A 24,438-nucleotide genomic window follows, 5' to 3' on the forward strand; every position below is an offset into this window, starting at 1 on the left:
TTGTTTTTCATGTAATTGTTGTGATGTTTTTAATGGTTCATGGAATCCTTGTTACTAATGTATTCTAATATATTGTGATAACTAATGCAATGACCATTTATTAACTCAAGTTACTCATACGAGTTGCTCACATAATAAACTAAAATACATTTTAAACAAACGAAATACATAAGAAATACTTAAAAAATACATGAAAATAACCTACTACATGAAAATAACCTAGTACTCAAATAATAAACTAAAATAGATTTTAAACAAACGGGATATATTTCAAAATATTCCAAGGGGCTTCAAACTGGAATTCCAACCCGTTACTTAATGACTTGTATTCCTCCTTAGCAGCTTCCAAGATAACCTCCTCAGTAGCATTTAAACGGGTGTCGTCAATTTTGGTATAAAGATCGTTGAATAATAGAACTTCGGTTTTCATTTCATACCATCTTGCTAAGATGTCTAGTTCGTCACGATCGTTTCTTGTAGCCCTTTGGTTTTCAGCATTGAAAATATTGGTTAAACGGGTCCAAAACATTGGATCGTTCAACTTGCTTATCTTATACACATGAATATAAGCATGTGTAAGAACCAAGAACTCTTTATTGCTCCATGATATAGAACTCATTTTGATTGAAACTAAGAGAGTGGAATATAAAAAACAATATTTGAACAGCTGTATTGGTTTATTTAATAAAGTATTTGTGTAACATAATATCAATTTATAGTAGTTTCTACACAAAATCGCAGTCCAATCTTCTAATATGTCTGCATTTCATAGTCAAAATTAACTGACGAATGCAGTGTACTATACTAATAACATAACAGAGCACTGTTTGAGTTGACAAGTCATCCCCGAACGAATGACAACACAATACATTGCTGCTTGAATTGACAAGCCATTGCAGCAGGAAATGAAGGAGTCGTTATAAATAGATTTTAATATGTGTTGTAGTTGTTTCGTATTACTTCCCTCCCTGCAATTATGGACTCACCACATACATGGAGGAACGCAGAGGAGGTCGCTTTGGTTCAAGCTTGGATTATAACTGTAGAGGAGGATTTTCCACCGGGTCCCCCACAAGTTCGTGCTGGATCATTTTGGTCTCGTGTCTGTCATTTGTTTCACCATTTAATAGGGCGTAGTCAATATCGAAGAAGAAAAGATGTCAAAGCCAAGTTTCTGGATTTGAAAATGAAGGTGAAAGAATTTCAACGTATTTACAACGAGTTGGATAATGAACATGCAAATACGGATGAAGACATTCTACGGCAGGTGGCTTTGGAACTATACCGTTTTGAATATGATGGTAGGGAGTTTACCCACTTAGATGCATGGAATGTTTTAAAGAATGCCCCTTATTTTTAATATGCATGTTGGTTATGGTAATGGATTTTCGTTATTTAAGTTGCTTGTTGTTGTATGTCTGTAGGCATCACTATTTAATAAAAGTCCATTTCTTTTAATATGTGTTGTTTCCTCAAAAGCCAATACATAATACGACATAAATTAAATAACTAATACATAATAAGTCATAAAATATGAATGAGGTACATAAATAACTAATACATAATACGACATAAAATGTAAACAGGTTTCACGGATAACTAATACATAACACGACACTAATACATAATACTACATAACATATAAAGGTGCTACATGAATAACTACTGCATTGAGGGAGGTAACAGGACCACCGTTTCATTTGGTATTTCCCAATGCACATGTGTTGGTATAGTATTCACCAACTCAGATCCATATGCAAGTCGATACACATAACTAGTGAACTTATAATCAACCAATCTGTTTATGGATTCAGATGTACGGGTTCTTAGACATGCTATAGCGTGGGCACATGGTATACCGCTTTTTTGCCATTTACCACAACTACATACCCTTCGTTCAAGTTGTACGTTGGTGGTTGCAAAATTGTCATCGACTTGATATGTATCCCCATACAAACGTCTTGCATTCCAATTGTAAGACTTGTTGACACATTTTTGAACTTTACTCTCAACGTAAGGGGTCAACCCACCAGATAACCTCCCTGAAAAATTTGATATTTTAATAAAAATAATAACACATTAAAAAAAAGTAAATAAAACAATCTCCCTTACCCGCCACGTCGGCCCGTTCAACATACTTTGATTGTATCGACGTGGTGATTAACTCAATTATCGTTGTTATAGGAAACTCACGTCTGGATATAATTTGCAAAATTTCAGGGACGTCAATCGATTTAACATTGTAGCGTATTTTTGGGGAAAATGCTCGTGTCCATTTTGAAATCGGAATATCGTCAAGCCAGTAAATTGGACTCCTAAGCAAGGAAAAGAAAGGTGATTTCCTACATGCAGTTTGCAACCTTTCCAAACACAAGTAAAAATCATCAACGCTATATGCATTGCATGGCTTCCAAAACAACGATTCAACTTCCGTACTGTTATGTCCCACACAGTCACGTATCTTTCGAGCTATATCTTTAGGACAATATCCATGATAGGAATCCGGGTAGGCACTATAAACACCAAATTCTATTTTATCACACAGGTTGCTTATGAAACCAACCTCTATGTCGTCACCTAAATAATCTTTTAACCTCATCATGAACCATCTCCATGATTCTTCACACTCTAAGGTTCCCAAACCAATTGCTAAGAGTAGTGGTTCATGATTTCCATCTAAAGCCACTGCGAAGTACATTGTTGTCAGATAGCTCCCAATAAGGGGTAAATAACCCACATATATCAGCGATATCATGCACCTAAGGAAGGTACGAATCTACATAAAAACGAACACATATTAGTGATGAGTAAAAACTAATCGAGATACATTACCATGAAATATTATATAAGTCAATAAAATTAGTATGTTATACCACGCAACCTAAAGCCACAAAACAGAATTGAAAGCGGTTGGTATTGGTTTTCTTGATGGCTGTGAAGGTATTAGGATTTGTTCGTTGAAGGTTATGCAAGAAAATTGGTAGTTGAGAAAAGCTTCTTCCGATGTTAGTACTCATTTTCAAAACCGATGAAAGTGCTCTACAATCATCACACAAATGCAATATCAATAAAATGAGATTATAAATAGAAAATATTGTATCTCTAATGTTCACAATTCATAGTTTAACCTTTTAAATTCGTAGTCAAACCAGTTCATTTCATAGTCAAATTTCATTGACCGACATGACAATACTACAGAACGTACTTGTCTGGATTTCGTAGTTCAACTTTTTGAATTCATAGTCAAACCAGTTCATTTCATAGTCAAATTTCACTGACCGACAAGACAATACTACATAATGTACTTGTCTGGATTTCGTAGTTCAACTTTTTGAATTCATAGTCAAACCAGTTCATTTCATAGTCAAATTTCACTGACCGACAAGACAATACTACAGAATGTACTTGTCTGGATTTCGTAGTTCAACTTTTTGAATTCATAGTCAAACCAGTTCAATTCATAGTCAAAAAGATTTGTCTGTAACATGATTTCTTCTATAAAAGGGTGTCACTCAGTATGAAAACTGTATCAGTGAAAGCAACTCCTATTTATAAGAAAAACAAGGCTAATGGCATACTGCAATTGCGGAGGAGAACGTATTGTTAGGATTTCGGGAACATCTAAAAACCCAGGAAGATTGTTTTACGCTTGCCCATATTTGGTATCATGTTGTTAACATCATTCAAATTTAAACCCTCGTGTTTACATCACAAAAATTTATTTTCTTACTGTGAATATTAAATTTAACAGGGACCAAAATGCGGGTTTATCAGTTGGGTTGATGAAGAGAAGGACCAATCTTCTATGGTAATAGCTAAAGTAGCTAACTCTAATAAGCTCTTTCAATCAGAAAATAAGAAGTTAAAGATAGCGTTGGTTTGTAGTTGGGTGTTGTTCTTGGCAGTTCTTGTTTACAAGTTGTAAGCTTTTCAATATTGTTTTTATGGTTTTGAAGTTGTTAGGTCAATAAATTGTTGTATTTGTAACGTTAAAACAAATGTTGTAGTCGTTCTTATGTTCTATGTAATGTTAAGTAATTAGTAGGTCATTAATTTGTTGTAATTGTCGTAACGTTATATTTTTTGCCGTCCGTTGAGTAAACTGTAAAAATAAACTAATAATGAAATCCAACATTAATGTGTATATACATTTATATAATCCAACTACATAAGACCAAGACAAGACCCCCAAATAATTTTTGCCATCCGGAGACAGAACTCTAAAGCTGCGTTCTTTGGCTCAATAAGAACACGTATTGGTTGACCTGAAACCAATTGCTCCATAAACATACAAAGAAAAACACCGCAATCTCCCAAATGACTACTTTGTTGAGGAACGTTTTCTTCATAAATGAATTGCATATTCAATGGAACGTTTTCTCCATAAACACAAAAACAAATTAGATAACTAAAAAATATATTTTTTTTAAATATATGATTACGAACTGCAAATACAATTTCTTAATTACTAATATATATATTTCCGATAAAAAACAATAACATACACATATATAAACAATTTTCCAAGTTATACAACTAATATATTAACGATAGAAAACAATATCATACATAATTATATAAATATTTTATTAAACATATTTTCAACTTAAACGACAAATATATCAACGACAAATATTCAACTTAAACAAATTTTCAAGTTAAACGACAAATATATAAACAATTTTTATCTTTCTAATTAAAACTAACATTTTATAACCATATAAACAAAAAAAAAAATTAAAAATAAAACGACAAACAAACTAACAGTTTTGCAAGTTATACGACAACTTTATACAAATTTTCAACTTACACGACAAATACAAACAATTTCTAACAATATATATACAACAAATTTTCAACTTATACAAATGTTTTACTTATACGACAAACACAAACAATTTCTAACAATATATATACAACAAATTTTCAACTTATAAAAATGTTTTACTTATACAACAAACACAAACAATTTCTAACAATATATATACCACAAATTTTCAACTTATACAAATGTTATACCTATACGACAAATATATATACAAACGACTATTTTGCACTTTATATAAACAACTATACGATTAGAATATACAAGATTTCAGGTTATACAACAACTAAAAAAACAACAAAAATAACAAATTGTAAACATTATCTACGCAGTCTCTACTTGTATCTACTTGCATTTAAACTTCAAGTATACTAAAAAAATATTAAAACTATCAAACACAACAAAATTACCCTTTTTTAACACTAAATAATACAACAAATGATAAAATAAAGAGATTGTTGACATTAAAAGAGTTAAAATCTAACCATATTTGCGGGATTGTTGACATAATCCTCAATTTTCTTCAAAAACTAGCCAAAATTCCGAGATAAGCCCAAAGTTAGAGAGAGTTTTTGTGTAGAGAAGAGTGAAAAATGAAGAAAAAAAAACGTTTTTATAGTGAAAATCGATGGTATTTCGCAGATGAGAGCCCATTTCGCAGATGGGCCTTCTCATCTGCGAAAGTACAAGTACTTAAAGCACAGTTGTGCTTTAGGTACTTATACTTTCGCAGATGAGAAGCCCATTTCGCAGATGGGACCTTCTCATCTGCGAAATTAGTGGCTATTTTTGTAATTTCGATTTTTTTTGACTATTTTTGTAATATCATTAGTGTAAATGGCTATTTTTGTAAATTTCTCTAAAAGAAATTATCTTGAGATCTTTTGTTTTTCTTAGAAAAAGACCTTTATATTTTCATTATTTTCGAAAAAAAAAACTTATGTTTGTGTGACTATCTTTTCTTTTCAATCCATACATACCATAATGCATGGTTTTCATATATGTATATGTCAAAATAATACCTTAGGATGGAAAACTTAGTAAGTCATATAATGGTTAGACACCATAAAATAACATATAACATATAAAAGAACATCAAAAAATATATTAAATATATCCCTTTTCCAAACCATCTAAAGAACATTTATATTTATACATCTTTATGGTGAAAAAATTGCATATATATATATATATATATATATATATATATATATATATATATATATATATATATATATATATATATATATATATATATATATGTATATGTAGTCTCTTTACCTATGTACGAGTATGAATGAATGAAATATAATCATGATTTATACAACATTGTATATGAAATTAGGATTTCATCCAGATTGGCGGACTCGCCGAGTCCAGGATATGGACTCGTCGAGTCCCCAACTTAAACGTGCTCGATATCTCGTCTCTACTCGGCGAATCGGGCATACACGTCGCCGAGTTCCAGCTAAAAAAAATGCAAAAATACTTAGATTAAAATACATACCAGAAACCAGGTGTTATATCATGTACCACCCACGTGAGCGTATATTTGTCTTTTCACTTTTAAGGGACTAGTTTTGCAATTGAAAAAAATATATCCCCATTTAAAAAAATAATACCTATTTGTTTATTTTTATAATTATAAAAAGGTCTCTCTCTCTCTCTCTCTCTCTCTCTCTCTCTCTCTCTCTCTCTCTCTCTCTCTCTCTCTCTCTCTCTCCATTCACCACCTTCACCTCTATGCTTAGCGTTAGTGGTTATAAAAGAAAGCATGCATTATCATCATTAACACCACCATTGCATCATCGTTCCTGCACCACCATTACCCTGCCATAAACCCACGACCGGTAGCCTTGGACCACCGTGAATCACCACCATTAGCCACCATATTTGACCAAAAGCCCTCTCTTTCCCATCTCCTATTCCGATAATCAGTCACCACAGGGACCATTTTTGCAATTTTGTCGTAAAAAACTCGGGGTTTGGACTAAAACCCCAAAAATTTACATACTACAGGGACCATTTTTGCAATTTTGTCGTAAAATATGTAGTATATATAGGTAAAAGATGTAAGAAGTTATTTAAATTTAAAGGCTTAATAATATGTTTTTTAAGTTGATTAAACGTCGAATAAGCGACAGTTGCTTTCTCTCTCCTCACCTGATTCATTGTCTTCGTTCGTGGATGGGACTACGCCATATGCCACCTATACATACCTGGGATGGTGTTCACACGTAGGTTGGCATGCTAAATTAGAATCTATGCGTGTTTTAGTCAATCATACCATAAGGCCTTAACATATAACATCTAGTAATTTTTTTTATATATTTCTTTTAGAACGGCACATCTAGTTAAGTAGGAAAAATAATTCTTTTATTTTGATTATGCATTATGATATTAATTTGAACTCTAAAAAATTAATATGCAACACAATTTTGTATTAATAATATTTAGCGTATCTTTTGATGTAAATGATCAACAACTCATCACAAATCTGTTACGTTCGAATGAAGTTTATAACTCATCACAAATCTGTTACGTTCGCATGAAGTTTATAACTGATACATATAGTTTGTTTGACATCAAAGTCAAAGTAAGACAAAATCACAAAGCTATAAAAAATGAAGAAGAAATAATAATTGGGCATTAAAATCAATCAATAATTCTTTGCAACGTTTAGGAATTTGTAATTATGATTTTTTTAATATAATTCATATGATTTTTTTTATAAACAATAATGTGTTACTCTTACGTTAGACATAGCATACGGGTATACCCCGTGATTGTCCCCATATAATTATGTAGATTTTGTTGGGATTGGAAACCTCCATAAAAAAATCAATAAAATGATAGCCAAATAACGAAAAAGACTAATATTCTAAATTTGTATTATGAAAATATTATTCGCTAATTATTTCCACGGAATCTAACAGGAAATGATTGAAAGGGTAGTGCTAATCCCCCTCTAGTAGTTAAAGGAATTTTGAAAAGAGATATCATTATAAATAATTAAATAGTTAATGGATTACAACAACTCCAACAGCGATTATTCATTTATTCATGTAATAAAAAAATAATGCAATGATTTATTGATTTATAATCCAAAATTTTTAAATCGCCCAAAATATCAAAAAGTATCATTGAAAATATCCATTGTTATAGGTTCTAAAACCTACTAATTCCCCTCTAAAAACATTTTTTAGGTCCTCTCTTATAGAGATACCATTATCATACATCTTTAGATTTAAAGTTCTACTATGGCTGGAGGGAGTGGTGCTATCGAAACCGCATTCCCTCCTCCGCCCCATAAGCACCATGTCACTTTTTACCACTCAAGTGTGGTTTCATGTCACACTAAGGGTGTGGTGGTACACTTTTTTTTTTTTTTTTGATATTTTAATTTAATAAAACTTTTTTTTAACTATTTTAATTTAATATAACTTCTATTTTAATAAAAAAACATAATTTTTTATTATTTGAAGTTAAAAAAAAAACAGTACATTGCGATTACTTTAAAAAAAAAAAAAAAAAACATGACATTTAAATTTTTTATTTTTGAGAGAGTGGTGATTTAAAAAAAAAAATTTGAGAGATAGAGGAGATTGTGTTGTGAAAAAAAAAAATTTGATATGTAAAAAAAAAAAAAAAACTCACAGTACTGGAGGACCGCATTGCGGCCAAGACCGCACCAAACCGCAGTCTGGGGGCGGTGTTCGCGTCCTATGTGGCACGGAGTGCGGTCTTGGACCGCACCCATACCCACCAGCCTAACACACCATCTTGTATACATCATACACGTCATTAACTTTATTTTTAAGTAATCATTATGATATAATTATCATTTTTACTAACTTTTATATTTTACTTTATTATAACATAATAATTAAAAATTTAATATTAATATTATAATTTTCGTTTTAACTATTTTTAAACTTATTTTTCTATTTAGATAAAAAAAATAACAATAATATTGTTTTTATAATATAATAATACAAATATATTAAAAAAATTCCAAATAAATTTTCATCATTTTTTTATCTTTGTTTTTTTTTTCATAAACCTACAAACTTTATATATATATATATATATATATATATATATATATATATATATATATATATATATATATATATATATATATATATATATATATATATATATATTACTATTTATTATAAGTCCTTTTTTTAAAACAAAACATCATACTTTTTAAATTGATTTACAAACTTTTTATTAATATTTTTCGTTACTTTTAACTTTTTTTTTACTTACACATATTTTTAAGTTTTCTTTAAATGTTTATGATATTTTAATCTTTTAAAACTTTTACATAAGCTTTTACTTAACGGTTTTTACAATTTTTTTTTATAATTGTTCTTATTTTTTTCAAGCTTTCTTTAAACTTTTTACTATGTTTGAAACTTTATATTTATTCATTTCACAATGAACATATTTTATTACACTTTTTTCACAAAAAAAAAAAAAAAAGACTTTTTAAAAAAATATTTATGAGTTGTAAAAAAGTTAAGAATAATTTTTACAACGTTTGAAACTTCATATTTGGGGATGGTTTTTCATATTTTAATATTTACATCATTTTTTCTATGGCAAATACATTTTTTTGATAAATAAAAACAATATTATTTTGATGAATTTGTTTTTATAATCAGTTTTTATTTATACATAAAAAATTATTTGTTAAATAATATATTAAACAAGTAAAAATTAAAACATTTTATTATTTGATTATTAAATATTTTTTTTAATCATTACTTAAAAAATTACTAAACAACCATATCCTTTTATAATAATAAATTAATTGTTTATATTAATAAACCAATAAATACCAATCAAAGATATTTTTTTTTTATTTTGCAAAATAAAAAACACTACAAGATAAAATATAAAGAACTAAAACATAATATGATTAAATTTTGTATTTTACTTTAATTAAACATATATATCTATTAGTAGCAAGGTTCTAAAAGGCGTGAGGTGTGGCGTGGCGGCAAAGCCAAGCCTCAAGCTTAACGAGTTATTGCGAGCCATGACGTTTTTCAAGGCGTGATGTAAGGCGGCGATTTTGTATTAATTTATAATTATATTACCGCATAAATATAAATTTATATCACATATACCTAGTTTTAGAAGTGTTATATCAACAACTAATAATAGAAAGTTAATAAAAAAACACAATACTTGTATGTCCGATTAGAAAAGGTATAAAAAAGAGCAAAAAAAACGTGTCTCAAACGAAAAAACATACGCCATAACGCGTCACGCCTAACAGCAACGTTATGAAGCTTTTCGTAACGGCGACGCCGCGCCTCACGCCATGACGCACTTTGGCGCGCCTTTTAAAACACTGATTAGTAGTAAACTTTTTTTAGGAAAAACTAATAAACCCATGACCTATGTTGGTATTTTTATTAATTTAAAAAGAATAATGTATTAAAGTTTTGTGGCATCCAAAAAATGGTGTGTACAACATTTTTTTTTAATAAAAGAAATGAGGATCCTATCTAAAAAAATTAATAAAGATTTTTTTTTTTGAAATTTAAACTGCATTGGGAATAGATTAAAATAGATTGGTGTATAGTAGGGTAATATTAGATTGATGTGTAAAAAAATTCCCAACTTTTTTTTTCCGGCAAATGCTTTAAAAGAGGCTAGCAAGAAGCTAGACAAAACAAAGTACACGCATTAAAAGTTACAAGCCTTAAATAAAAGGAGAAATACACCAATAGAAGCAACTAATAAAATTAAAACGTGATCTATGTTTCATCCAATCAAACGCTATCAATTGGAAATCATTTGCCGCCTACATTGGAGAACATCTCAACTTCTTAAAAATCAAAGAGTTTCGTGTCTTCTGAATCATCCGAACCAAAGAGTAATATAAGGTCAAACTGAGCTTCTTTTTGTTTTTCCCTGAAGTTGCAGTCTTCAAAGCAATGAGGAACTCTAACCTGTTATAGGGAATCGAATGCAAGATACCACTCCAAACTAAAAACCATTTCCACATGTGAATAGAGAAGTCACATTTGAAAAATAGATGCTCAACATTTTAGTCTTCGTTGTTACACATATGACAAACAATGGAGGCTAAACCCAAAGTACAAGCCACAAGAACTCTATTCAAGATCAATCTCCAAACAAAACAATTAGTTTTGACTGGAACCCAACTTACCCACTTAAAATTACAGAAAAGGCTGTCATCCCTCAATTTATTCGACATCAGATTCCTCAAAGAGCGGGCCGAAAAAACACATGTGGGATCCGCCTTCCAAAGCCAAGAGTCAGAGTTTGCGCTAAGCTTTACCTCCTGCACAACCTCAGTCAAAACAACCAACTTGTCTCTTTTAGTGCCCCTTCTCAGTTGTTTCCTCAACATTTACACCAGAAATCCTTCTCCAAACCAATCAATTTATATTAGCTTCAAGCTTGTATAAGTTCGAAAAAGATTCTTTAAGTCTTTTCGAAAGTGGGTGAGATTTCCATCCCCCAATTTCTTATAAAAAATGTCTTCAAGAGATAAATATCATTCTCCAAGTTCCTCATTTATTTTATAGACTGAGAGCCAAATGCCCGAGATGCCACATCTAGCAAAAGGTTCCCCATTAATGCATTTAACCTTATGCAAGACTTTAATACAAAGAGGCCCATAAGACATTATTCTCAAATTTCGACCATTACCACCATTTAGCAAGGAGAGCAATAATATTCATAGAATGAAGGCTTCCCGCACCAAGAACACCTTTGTTTTTAGGTTTTGTCACCGTATCCCAAGCAACCCAATGAATTCTTCCCTCATAAAACTTTTATTATTTGATTTAGGGATCAATTGATGTTTTTAGTTTTTTCAATGCCAAATTCTTTAAGACTCTAGCCGGAAGCCAAACAAAAAACAAAGTACAAGGAGCCAAGTAGCAAACATTACAACAAACAAACTATGAAGAGAAATTCATCGATCATACCAACAAACATAATTTAGAGAAGAAATGAAGAACTATATTATGTTCAGTTGAACGTAGATAACTCGATGTCATCGGCCAAATTTAAAACAATATTTTTTTTTCTGTTTTGAATATAAAAATATTTATTAATTTGTTCGGTACTCAAAAGGAATTTAAAATAAAGCAAACAATCCATTAAAATTGAAACATACCTTTAAGTTTTAAGTTTTAATGCAAGTCGTAATAAAATTATATTAGTTGTATGATTCTTGTTTATCATACCTGTAAGTTGTAATATCATAATTCAAAATGATTTTTCTTAGACAAAATTATCAAGTTGTCAGTAAAGTATTTGAAAACAAATTCCCAAGAAGATTTTTTATTTTGAATGTAACGCCCTGAAAGTCATGACATAATTTTTTTTTGGTTTTTAGATTAATAGATCGTTAATACATGTCTTCCCATAAAACCAGAGTAGTTAGGTTTTATCAAAACATTGACAAATCAAAGTAATTAACAGAAAACGGAAACATGTGGTATGTGCTCTGCAATCATCCCAAACCATTCCATTTGAAAACCGTAGTACCTGAAACATAAACTGAAAATCGTAAGCACAAAGCTTAGTGAGTTCCCCAAAATACCATACAACATACACCCACAAAATATCATGCAATATACATATAGTTGCCATGGGCTCCCCCATGGTCTTTATCTGGGATGTCATGGGCTCCCCTATGGTCTTATACCTGGAATACCATGGGCTTCCCACAATGGTCTGATATCCAAATGCCACGGGCTCCCCCCGAGTTCTTCCATGCAAGTATCACAGAAACAACTAGCATACTACATAACATGTAATGGGCCGGCATTGGTGCTTTCAACCCATGGATCTAATAAGAAGACTCACATCGCATTGTTGAATCCTACAGAAACACCATTGGCTGCTGGCTGACAGATCTCCGAACTATCAATAACAAAACACCAGCCAATTAACAGTTGGGTTCCAATCCATAACCATAACTCCATACCTGGGGTAAAAAGATCATTTTACCCTTAACCTAGCCTTGTCCAAATCTAAGACCCAAACTTACAATCTGAAAGGCCCAAAGGCCAATTAATCAACCAATGGCCTAATTTTCCAAATTCGACCAAAACCCCTTACATGGGCTTTACCTTAAGGCCCAACCATTCTTTTTAATCCAAAACACTTTGTATTCCGATGGCCCATTAATAACTTAAACACTCAAGCCCAATATACCAAAAACCACTCATGGCCCAAATCATGGCCCAATTTTCCAAATTAGGACCAATGTCCTTCGTGGGCCTTCTCAAACTCATAATCAGACCAAAACTTTATGGCCCAATAGGGCCGGAGATACATAATCCCAACAGATGGCCCACACCGAAGCCGAACAACAAAACTTCCCGTGACCGAGTACGCGGGGCGTACTCAATTGTACACTAAGCATACATGTTGCTTGGCTTGTATGTTACGCGTATGGACTTGTACGCCCAACGTACTCCTCCATTGAGCCAAAACCTTCATCAAGCTCTTAATTCTTGATCCCATAAGTCTAAACCACATATCCAATTCTAAATGAACGTCTAGAACCATAAAGTCATTGACTTGGTGACTTTGCATTCCCCAAGAAGACCCAATCTCAAAGTGTGGCATTCTACTTTCATGAAAAGGACCCAAACTCAAACATGGATGGTTTTAAACTTTAAAGGTGCCAACTTTATGGACCTTGAACCTCAGAAACGCTAAAAGGGGCAACTCAAAGCTCCTGGAGTGGAATCAAGACCACTAGATCTCATTCTTGGGACCAAAATGAACCAAAACTCATAAATGATAGATCTAAGACATCAATGATCAAGTTTAAAGCTTTTTATCTCCAACAAGATGGAAATAAGACACATAAGCAAGATCCATCAGCTCCTCCTTGATTCCCATCCTTGCACCAAACTCCATCTTCTTGGAAATGGACCAAACACACCAAAAATGGATACCATAAGCTCAAAATGCCACCATGAAGACTTAAGGACAATTTATAGGGTTTTAGGGGGTGGAGACTGACTTAGAAATGAAGTAAGAGGCTAACATTATGCTTATATAGGGTACAACCCTAAAATTAGGGTTTTCAACCTGACCCTCGTATGCCCAGCGTACCTCCTCGTACGCCCAGCGTACAAGGTCTCGCACCCCTACCCAACCTCGCACCTACCTTGCGCGTTCCTCCAACTACGCCTCACGTATATCCTTTTTCCTCGGCACGCCCGTGCGTACCACCTTCATACACTCTACATACTAGGGTTTTCCCCTAAACCCTAATTCATGCAAAAATCATTACTTACCTGATACAATTCTGCATCTAACCATCTTTATATCCATGAAAAGGTATTGAGATGCTCAACACTATTATCAATTCATACTCTCCACAAGATATCCCAAAAGAGAATCCACTTTCCATAAAAGCTCGTGCTGACAAATTACCGAAATTCCCTTTGACCCAAAAACTCAAATTGAATACTAGAGTAATCAAGATACATTATCCAACTCCAACTGGGTCCCAAACCCAATTCCTTGAGGATCTGAAGCCTGATAATACCCAGTCCTTGATCACCCTCCCAAAATGGGAACAATTCGAAACAAGATGTTACATTGAATGTCAGACCTATTTTATTCAACTTTTCTCACTTGCTTTCTCCAACTATCAACCATGTAGACAAGCGCCACACATCCTCCATTTTATAAGATACTTTTTTAATCACTAAGTTGTGTTTTCCTAGAGAAAATATATAAATTCTTCTCGTGATCTATCAAAACTTACAAATTCAATCCTTACTATTTTTTGACGCAAATTATCTCTATGGTTTGGTTTTACATGGAATGTCATTTTTACTCACGTCGTCCATTTTCAGCCATTAAGGCATGTGATGGTATTTTGGTTTTTTCACACATCACAATGACTAAATTCGTTACATTTGGTAAATCATAAGGATCATTTTTTAATTCGTCTTAAAATAAAGAAATGCAAGAAAACTAAAGTCAGTAGGATTCAAACTTGGGACATCCTCCCCCTCTCCCCGTCATCCAACTTCCTAACCAATTAGGCTAGAATCAAACATGGTTTATGATGTGTTTTGGTCATAAGAACATCCTATGTGCTCATACAAACCCTAATGCTTGGATCTAGGTTTCTCTATTGTACATGCAATTCATCCAAGACTATAAACCCTAATTCCAGCATATGATAATCAATATTAACATAAGAACGGGTTTAAGATGTTACCTTGATTGTTATGTAGCAATAACAATCACAATTCCTTCTTGTATTGACTTTAGAAAGCTTAGAGTCACAAATGTCACCCCTCTAATGGTTCACAAACACCAAGAGCAAGAGGATGAAGATGAGAAGAGAAGGAGACACCCAAAAATCGTCCAACACCCTAAGGAGTTCCTTGCCCACATTTTTGGTGCTCTAGGGACCTTTAAATAGTGAAGCTATTAGGGTTATCAAACAAGGAAACCCTAATTTGGATGCTTAAGCCCTAAGCAACCCATGGACTCCTTCCTTAAAGGCCCTTGCACGATTTCTAATGGGTTTCCCTATAGAATTCGTCCAACCTTATATAATAAGGTAATCCATAGCCCAATTGCAATTATCTTATAATTACAATTCCAGTCCCTTAAGTTTAATTAATCTCTTTTAGCTACAAAATTAATTCTTAATTAATTATTGACTAATATTAATTAAACAATATGATTTCTCCTTTAATATATTATTCTCATAATATATTAATAAATCATATTTAATCCTTTCTCTCCATAATTCAACCTATCAAGTTGCTTTGGTGAACGCAACCCAAAATGACCATGCACCATTGGGTCAAGTACATACCAAAATAGTTATGGACTTAGACACTAATCCAATAGTCCCCACTTGGATAAGTCTAATAACTTTTCCGCGTATGACTTCAGATCCTGATCTACAATCGTAGCTTTCTAAAGCAGCTGTCAACTCTGATCTTATCAGATACGCGTGTCCTTTAGATAAGGGATCATATATTCCTCCATTCTAGATATTATCATATAGACTGAGACATGGATCTAAATCATTCTCTCTGTCTATGTGTTGTTTCTCAAATTCAGATTTATGATGACTGACAACAGAGTACAATTGAACACATCAATTTAGTCCCGGCTTGGCCAAGCGCTTAGGTGCCATCACTAAATCAGCGAGGGGCCCACATATATCGCTTTTATCCTACTTTTGGATAAAAGGAACGGATAAACTTTGACTCAATGCTCGCTTGCACTTACTCACCAAGTTACACACAACAATATGTTTTATAACACCAAGTTACTAGTGTGTTTACATATTATCAATGTGCAACCGACTCGCAAGATACAACTCACACATCTCGGTTTCAAGGATATAAGATATTATCGTCTCACCAATCACTCGTGATAAAATCCATGAAGTGATCCAAGTGAGCGTGGGTTTAATCCATGAATGTTGCAGCAAACATTTGCTTATGTCTAATGCTCTTTAGACAATCCACACACCAATTCACGACAGTCTTCTTTCATATCTACTTCCAACATATGAACGATTGTGGTCCGTTTGAATAATTTGATTGTTCTGAACCTATTAAATTATTTAGGAAGTCAAAACGTGCAAGGTGAAACACAAGGATAATACTAATTCCATATAGCCTCAAACCTTTGAGTATAAATAAAACACCTTTTATTTATCACCACATCGATTACTCATTATTTGTCGTTTCGGGTAATCAACTTCTTACTTGAATTACAACACTTGTCCCATGCTCTTAGCATGCACACAATGTTTACCTATGGTTCTTACTTTGTGAAATAGATCACATTTCCAATCATACTCATTTCACAACTCCCAATCCATATCACAAGTGTAAGAATATCAAATTCCATTAGATTCTAACATTTTATGCAATGATCCTTTTGTAATGTCACTGCACTAAGGTCACAATGACTATTGCCAATGAAATTACAAAGTTCTTTATGATTGTTACAATACAATTCCATAGACGTGATGTGTCTCACTCAAAGTACATTCCTTTGAACATCCTTTTGCATAAAATTTCTAATCTAGACATAGACTTTCAACATCCAACTCCCAATATGGAAACATTTCCATATTTTCCATATGACAACTTATTCTTAATAGAATTTTTTCTATTCATAATAATGTCGATATGCTCCATCCAATATCATACTTCCAACTACTCACAAGCGACCAATCCTTAGCAAGCTTTGGATCGTCCTTTGATAGTTGTTTAATTATGTTAGTCAAAACCGATTCTTGTCCTTTTCCCTCTAAATGCGCTAGACATTTAGAAAATTTTAGAATGGTCAAATATTATAGCATTTGCAATCGATACTATACACGAAGCGTATGGGACACGATGCATAATGTCTTACATAAAGATATGATACTTTGCCATAATATTTTATGTACCTCGTTCTTACAATTCGAACTATGAAGAGGGGTACCTCAATCATAATCGAAATTTAAAACACACTATGTATCCTTTGACTAAATTTATTAAAATTTCTCAATCTACTCTTTAGATTTTGAAACGAAGTACAATATTCTCTCCCTTAATTGTAGCAAAACAACTTTACATCCCTACTACTTTGCAAAGTATGACTCTTGTTTTCTATAATTAATATTGCTAACTTGCAATACTTGCCTTAATAATCATACAATCATAACATTTATGCTCCCACTATCATGATGATTATTATAAACATAACACTTATGCTCCCACTAGCTTTGACATGTATTCAGAAACAGCTTAACTTTCGGAAAAAAAAAAAAAAAACAATACCTATTGAATTTCTTAAGTTCATGTTTCTAATACCTAATGCTTTGATAATCTTTTATCAAGGTTATACGCCTTTCCTTTAGATAGCTCATATGTATGTCTAAACAATTAAGACTAATTGCTAAATCTCACAATTCGAATCAAGGAAATGGATACCGTAACCATAATCGAATTCGAGAATCCAATTTTCACAATCACTATCTTCTCAAAATCTCTTTTCAGTGAAAGCATTTCCTTACATTCATTTTTATGAAGGAGGGAATCTTATGACACTTAGATTTTAATGGTGTATGTGTTCCTATCCATGTGGATTTGTCAAAAACAAAGTTTATGACAAATTCAAACTCATATGGACCGAACTTTCTCAATCTTGATTTCTTGTCTTATGGTAACACGAGTGCCCACCATGTCTTCCAAGCAGTTAAGCAGCTCACCCTTTCCTATCAATGTACTTTTCATTGACCAAGGTCCTTGCCTTTTATGCATTCAAATGAGAACCCATAGAACTCACATGCATAGTTAACTCGATTGGAATGGCGCAGAAACAAGATAATGTCAACACAATAGGTTGTAAACCTCAAGTCGTGTGCTAGTGATGTTCGATAAGGTTTATTTTGATTTGTTCTTGAAACCTTTCAAGACCATTAAGACTTCCATTGACTCCTTGACATATAAGATTCTCTTGTCAATAAACATTTCTTGACAAACAAATATTCAAGAGTTAGTGTAGTTTTTATAAAGACAAAAACACTTCACAAAATTTGGTCCTAGTTGATCTTTGTCTTATCCAAGACATCACAACTTTCCAATTTCAAATGTGCAAGAATAAGAAAAACTTTTTCCATAATCAACATTTTATGAGTGTTATAAACCTTCTTAAGACTTGTCACTCAATGTCACAATCTTAACTTTAAGACTTGTTTTTGGAACGAAGTATGATTGACTTCTTGATTTAACCATTTCTTCAATTCCTGATTCCTCTTCTTAGACATACAATTGTACTAAGACTTACTTAAAGGATAAATTGAGATATAGTTCTTAATCAGTAAGGCCTATCATAAAACATAATAAAAGGTACTCTCCCTTCTTCTTAGAATAGAGAAACTTTTATCTTTCTACCTACTTGATTCTTCTTATTCGTTCTCCTATTGATTTAAACTCTTTCAATCAACTCGGAATTACACTTAATCGTATAAGTATAATCATATTTACTAAACCTTTAGTAAATCATGACGAATATCTTTGTCACTCTTGTGGTGGACTTGACCAACACACAACCTTGTGTGCTCGATCTTCTAGTCCTTCACTTGACACTTTGTCCATGAATTGGTCTAATTTCTAAATATGAAATTTCTCATTCATCATGCAACCAAGTTGTATGATTCCAAATCTCTATCCAATTGAAACTTGAGCGATGAGAAACTTTCCCTATTTGGTAAATTCTTGACTTTTCCACAAATAACATAATTAAGAACATCCTATGTGCTCATACAAACCCTAATGCTTGGATCTAGGTTTCTCTATTGTACATGCAATTCATCCAAGACTATAAACCCTAATTCCAACATATGATAATCAATATTAACATAAGAATGGGTTTAAGATATTACCTTGATTGTTATGTAGCAATAACAATCACAATTCCTTCTTGTATTGACTTTAGAAAGCTTAGAGTCACAAATGTCACTCCTCTAATGGTTTACAAACACCAAGAGCAAGAGGATGAAGATGAGAAGAGAAGGAGACACCCAAAAACCATCCAATACCCTAAGGAGTTCCTTGCACACGTTTTTGGTGCTCTAGGGACCTTTAAATAGTGAAGCTATTAGGGTTATCAAACAAGGAAACCCTATTTTGGATGCTTAAGCTCTAAGCAACCCATGGACTCCTTCCTTAAAGGCCCTTGGACGATTTCTAATGGGTTTCCCCATAGAATTCGTCCAACCTTATATAATAAGGTAATCCATAGCCCAATTGTAATTATCTTATAATTACAATTCCAGTCCCTTAAGTTTAATTAATCTCTTTTAGCCACAAAATTAATTCTTAATTAATTATTGAATAATATTAATTAAACAATATGATTTCTCCTTTAATATATTATTCTCATAATATATTACTAAATCATATTTAATCCTTTCTCTCCATAATTCATCCTATCAAGTTGCTTTGGTGAAGGCAACCCAAAAGGACCATGCACCGTCGGGTCAAGTGCATACCAAAATAGTTATGGACTTAGACACTAATCCAACAGTTTATACTTCAAAAACTAATTAATATTATTTGAAATCGTAATATAAATAAAAAATATCTTTTTCATAAAACTTTTTTTTAATAAAACAAAATATATTTTTACATATTGTAAAAAAAAACTTACAAATAATTTATATGTTATTTTATGTATTTATTTTATGTAAAATATTTTTTATTTATGTATTTTAAAAATATGTTATTGTATGATATGTTATTATATTTATATGATCATAAAACATATTTTCATGTTTTCATAAAAGAATAAGTTTTTTTTTTTTTTTGCTTTCACATAACTTTTTTTACATATTCATTTTATTTAAAATATTTTTTTTTATGTATTTAAAAAATACATTTTCGTATAATATGTTATTAAGTTGTTATAACATGTTTTCATACATATTATATGAAAACATATTTTTTAATATTTTACATAAAATAAATATATATAAAAAAACTTTTTTTAACGTGAAAGAAAAAAACTTATTTTTATGAAAGCAAAAAACTTTTAGGACTTACAGCAAAATGTAATAACATATTATATGAAAAAAAATCAGGATTATAACAATGTGATAAATATTATACGCAAACTTATTTTTATAATCCTAAAATATACTTTTATTTTACTATATCATAAGGTATGTGCTTATAACATGAATAGTTAAAGTAGGTTGATTATGTGAGTGTGAAGTGATGCTGCTTCATAAAGTTTGGGCTTGGCTTTTGTGCACACATGAATGTATAGGACACATGGTTGTAATAGTGTCTAGTATGAAACATTTGATATTGTGTTTAACTTTTGTGTATAGTATCTTCAAGTTACTCGAATGAGTTGATCGATTCAATCCTTAGTACACCCTGATTCTTGAGTATGTGTCATGTATATTATATTATTATGAAAATTCAATCTTCAAGATACTTTCATTTATGCATAACTTTGCTTTGTGTTTGTTTTTAGTTAATTGAGGATTACAATAAAATAGGGGAGGAATTTTGAGGATTTTAATATTATAAACCTATTTTGGTGTAATTATTATTAATGATGAGATAAGTTGAGCTCTTTTTACTAATCAAGATAGGAGGTGTGGGGTGCACGCTCGGAGTGATACATGTGAACTTAGGAATACGAGGGTCTAGGGGTAACACCCATAGGTGCAGGACAAGGTTCCAAGGTGCAGCGCCTCGAAACCTAAACGAATTTCAATGTCAAGTATGACTCTAGCCATGCATTTTCCTTCCAAAATTATTAATGATATCATTATGATGTCATGAGTTGGTTATGTCTTAATAACCAATGATTTTCGGTGCCAAAAAGCATACAACTTCCGCTTAACTACTTTCCTTGCACTATAAGAACATTTTCTGATTCCAGAAAACAGGTTGGAACTTACATACACGAAAATCATACATTGATTTGTTCTATCTCTTAAGAACACGAAAACTGCAAGATATTTTTTGTGTTTCTTATTTAGAAGTGAGATGACTTCTAAATTGAAGTTCTTTGGATTATCCCAAATCTGATTTGGTGATACCCCAGTCTATAGGGTTGAAATCACAGATTTTGAAAAGTAATTGCAATCACGATCCACTAACTATCAAATTATATTTATATTCTTAAGATCCCAATTTGTAACACCATGTTGGTGAAATATGAAGTTTTAAGAACTTTCAAACCCACAAGAATTTAATAAAACCTATGATTTTGTCCATTGAAGTTGATGCTTTAAGTATCATCTTATTCATGAGATACTAAATTTGACTAATTTATTATCTACCTTCTTCCTAATAAATGAATCCCAAAATTGACACATGTCATTATTTTAACCCCTTTTCTTGCCACTTGGCCTTTTCTTAGAACTCACCAATTTTTTCCCGCTCATAAATTATAATTTATAACCCAATACTTTGGTTGTAAACAACTGATTTTTACATAATATTTGTTCACAATTAAGGATACATTTTGGCATTTTAATTATTTCCATTTTAATTCCCTTAAATGAATGCAAATTGTCACACCAGTAAACCTAATTCGATTTCAAAATTTGAATATTGTATTTCTATGGATCGAAATCGTATACGTTCCTCCTAAATCTCGGCAATCCCTCTTCAAATCCGCCCATCTCCCCCTCTATCATCGCATGAATCCCACATTATCATTTTACAAAAAAACCTAAAATCAAAGGGCTTAAGGCCGTTCAAGTATCTGAAATATGTTTCAACAAAGCAAGACATAGTAATAATTCAAGAAGGTATGTTTTACTATATGCAAGCTGTTCGATGGGTAGCCTTCATCTTCTCTATGTTGCTCCTCCACCCTGATTCCCTCTACTAAACTCATATCCGATCTCTTCATTTAACTATATATCCCTTCCGATTATTCAGAATATTTTCGATTTTAATAGCTCAAGGATCTTCAAGGTGATTTGATCCTCTTTCGATCTTACTATTTTGTATTTTATCCAATGTCTACTTATAGATATTATATTATATCGCAAGTTAATTGTGAGAAAGTTTGATCGTGTTCTTCGTATTTTTTTGTGAACGGCTAACATTTTAATTTTTGAATTTAAACGATCGTACGAATTCAATCCCAGTAATTGTTCAAGGTTGGTGGACATGTACTTGGTAATTGTGAGTGTGACATTCTTTCAGTATAACATTATGTGACTTCAGTGTTGGAGAAGTGCATGGATATAATCTTGCATTTCTTGCCCGTCAAGTGTTTGCTAAAATGCTAGAGTGAAATATGAAATATCGGGTAGTGGTCTTTTTTGGTTTTCTGGTATTAGTTGGAAATATTCTATTGTAATTTTCTTTGATTCATTTCCACTTTTACTTTTTACTTGGAATTAATAGCTTAAATAATCTATACAAAGGACAAGGTTGAAAATGATGAAACTCAAATGTTTTTTGTTTGATTTCCAGGTTCATCTAATCTTGATATTTAAGTGGTCTTTTTAGAAACCAAAAACTCATAACCATGTGAAGGTTGATGCGTCAGTGGGACAAATTATCATAAAAAGTTGGTATTCCATGTATTTAGAAACAACGTAATTTCTTGTGTAATTATGTTCTTTTATTTTGTTTTAAAAGTTTATACTCCTCTTTGATTCTGCGATTTGGGTCTTTGAAACTAATATTAATGTTTTTGGAATCAGAGAAAGGACTCAGGTACATTTGAGCGTTAACAGAAGGAAAAATGTTATGTTGGTCAAATATCTCAACCAAAGAGATATTCATTGTTATTGGTCAAAACATTAATTCCATTATGAATCAACATTAATTCTCTTTTGATTGATAGCGTTTTTATGAGAAATTTTTATGTAAGTCCAAAGTGCAAGAGCCCTCAATATGCAGATGTTCATAATCTAAGTGTATTGCTTTTATGGGTAAGGTGTTGTAAGTACATTGCCATTGTGTAAAATTCTACGATTTTGAACAATTTAATGTAACGATTTCATTATGTACTATGAATTAGAACGAGATTGCTCCTTCAAAGGTTTCATTTTGTTAAAGGATTCGGGATTGATATTCCTTGTGTGTGGCTGTAGCCATTTGAATTGAAATTCACACATAAGAGTTTACTCTTGAATGTTTGTGGCTAATGAGTTTATTCAGTGTCGAATTTAGAAGATTTTATTTAACATTTAAATTTAATTACACTGAGTGCAACTTTCGAACTATTTAAGCCCTTTCATTTGATAGTAAATATTTAAATAAATTTTTATAATTGTTAAAAAGGAAAGAATGTGTTATTTTCATATGACTTTTTTTACTTACAAACAAATGCTCATAATTACAAAGTACAAATAAAAGATAATGTGCTTTGTAAGAATGGACAATTTATAAAAAAATTCGTGTTAATTTGATGGTTGTGTCTAATCTGTTTATTAAATGTCGTTTCATAAATATGGGTTAAAAATGTTAATGTATTAATTTTTATTTTTTTCATGTAAACACATGGAACGTTTGCTCATATATTCAAAATATGCAAAAGTAATTTAAACTAATAATTATATAGTTACGGATAAAACATCGAAACCTTTAAAAATAATTGTAGCAAATATATTATTAACTATAATGCCTAATAACTTTCAACATTGTTTTATGTTATCCCGGTATAGTACACATGTTATAACTTAGTTTATTCTTATAAAAAGTAAACAACTACTAAAATTATTTGTATGTCCACAAATTTAACTCCAAATAATGTTTTAACCAAATTCTATAATATCAATCCAAAAGCACGTTGTTATTTTTCCGTTTAGGCTTATCTAGACTTTCTGCAACATCGTACAAGTTTGCAACTCCTAGTTTTCCAACAAAAGGCATGTGTATTTGAGAATGAGTTTTATCAGGTAAAATAAGTAAATTGTTGGGTGATATTTATAATAATATTATATTATTGAATTTATTAATCATGTTTTATGTTGTCGTGATTATATTAATTGTATTATCGAATATAAGTTAAGTAGTTAACATCAGATATTTAGGTGGATAAGAGGTGGATTCAATGTATGAGACTGAGAAGTG

General features: G+C 31.6%; 1 protein-coding gene and 1 long non-coding RNA gene across 3 annotated transcripts; one reads left to right on the plus strand and one right to left on the minus strand.

Annotated features, from left to right (window-relative positions):
* Positions 1-1,662: 1,662 nt before the first annotated feature.
* On the minus strand, positions 1,663-6,779 carry LOC145039534 (uncharacterized). Its single transcript, XM_078987571.1, has 4 exons — positions 6,655-6,779; positions 2,874-3,039; positions 2,113-2,776; positions 1,663-2,042 (listed from the first exon to the last, which is right to left on the minus strand). The coding sequence occupies exons 1-4, from the start codon at positions 6,777-6,779 to the stop codon at positions 1,663-1,665; spliced, it is 1,335 nt and encodes a 444-aa protein (XP_078843697.1).
* A 15,110-nt stretch (positions 6,780-21,889) lies between these two features.
* LOC145038454 (uncharacterized) lies at positions 21,890-23,375 on the plus strand. Of its 2 annotated transcripts, none has more exons than XR_013679382.1 (3): positions 21,890-22,323; positions 22,831-22,955; positions 23,064-23,375. It is a non-coding gene; the product is annotated as an uncharacterized LOC145038454 (long non-coding RNA). The 2 variants fall into 2 exon arrangements; XR_013679381.1 differs by having other exon boundaries at positions 21,891-22,323; positions 22,831-22,927.
* The last annotated feature ends 1,063 nt before the right edge of the window (positions 23,376-24,438 follow it).

Source organism: Lactuca saligna, chromosome 4 (assembly GCF_052625555.1).
Source record: "Lactuca saligna cultivar CGN05327 chromosome 4, ASM5262555v1, whole genome shotgun sequence".
Taxonomy (NCBI): domain Eukaryota; kingdom Viridiplantae; phylum Streptophyta; class Magnoliopsida; order Asterales; family Asteraceae; genus Lactuca; species Lactuca saligna.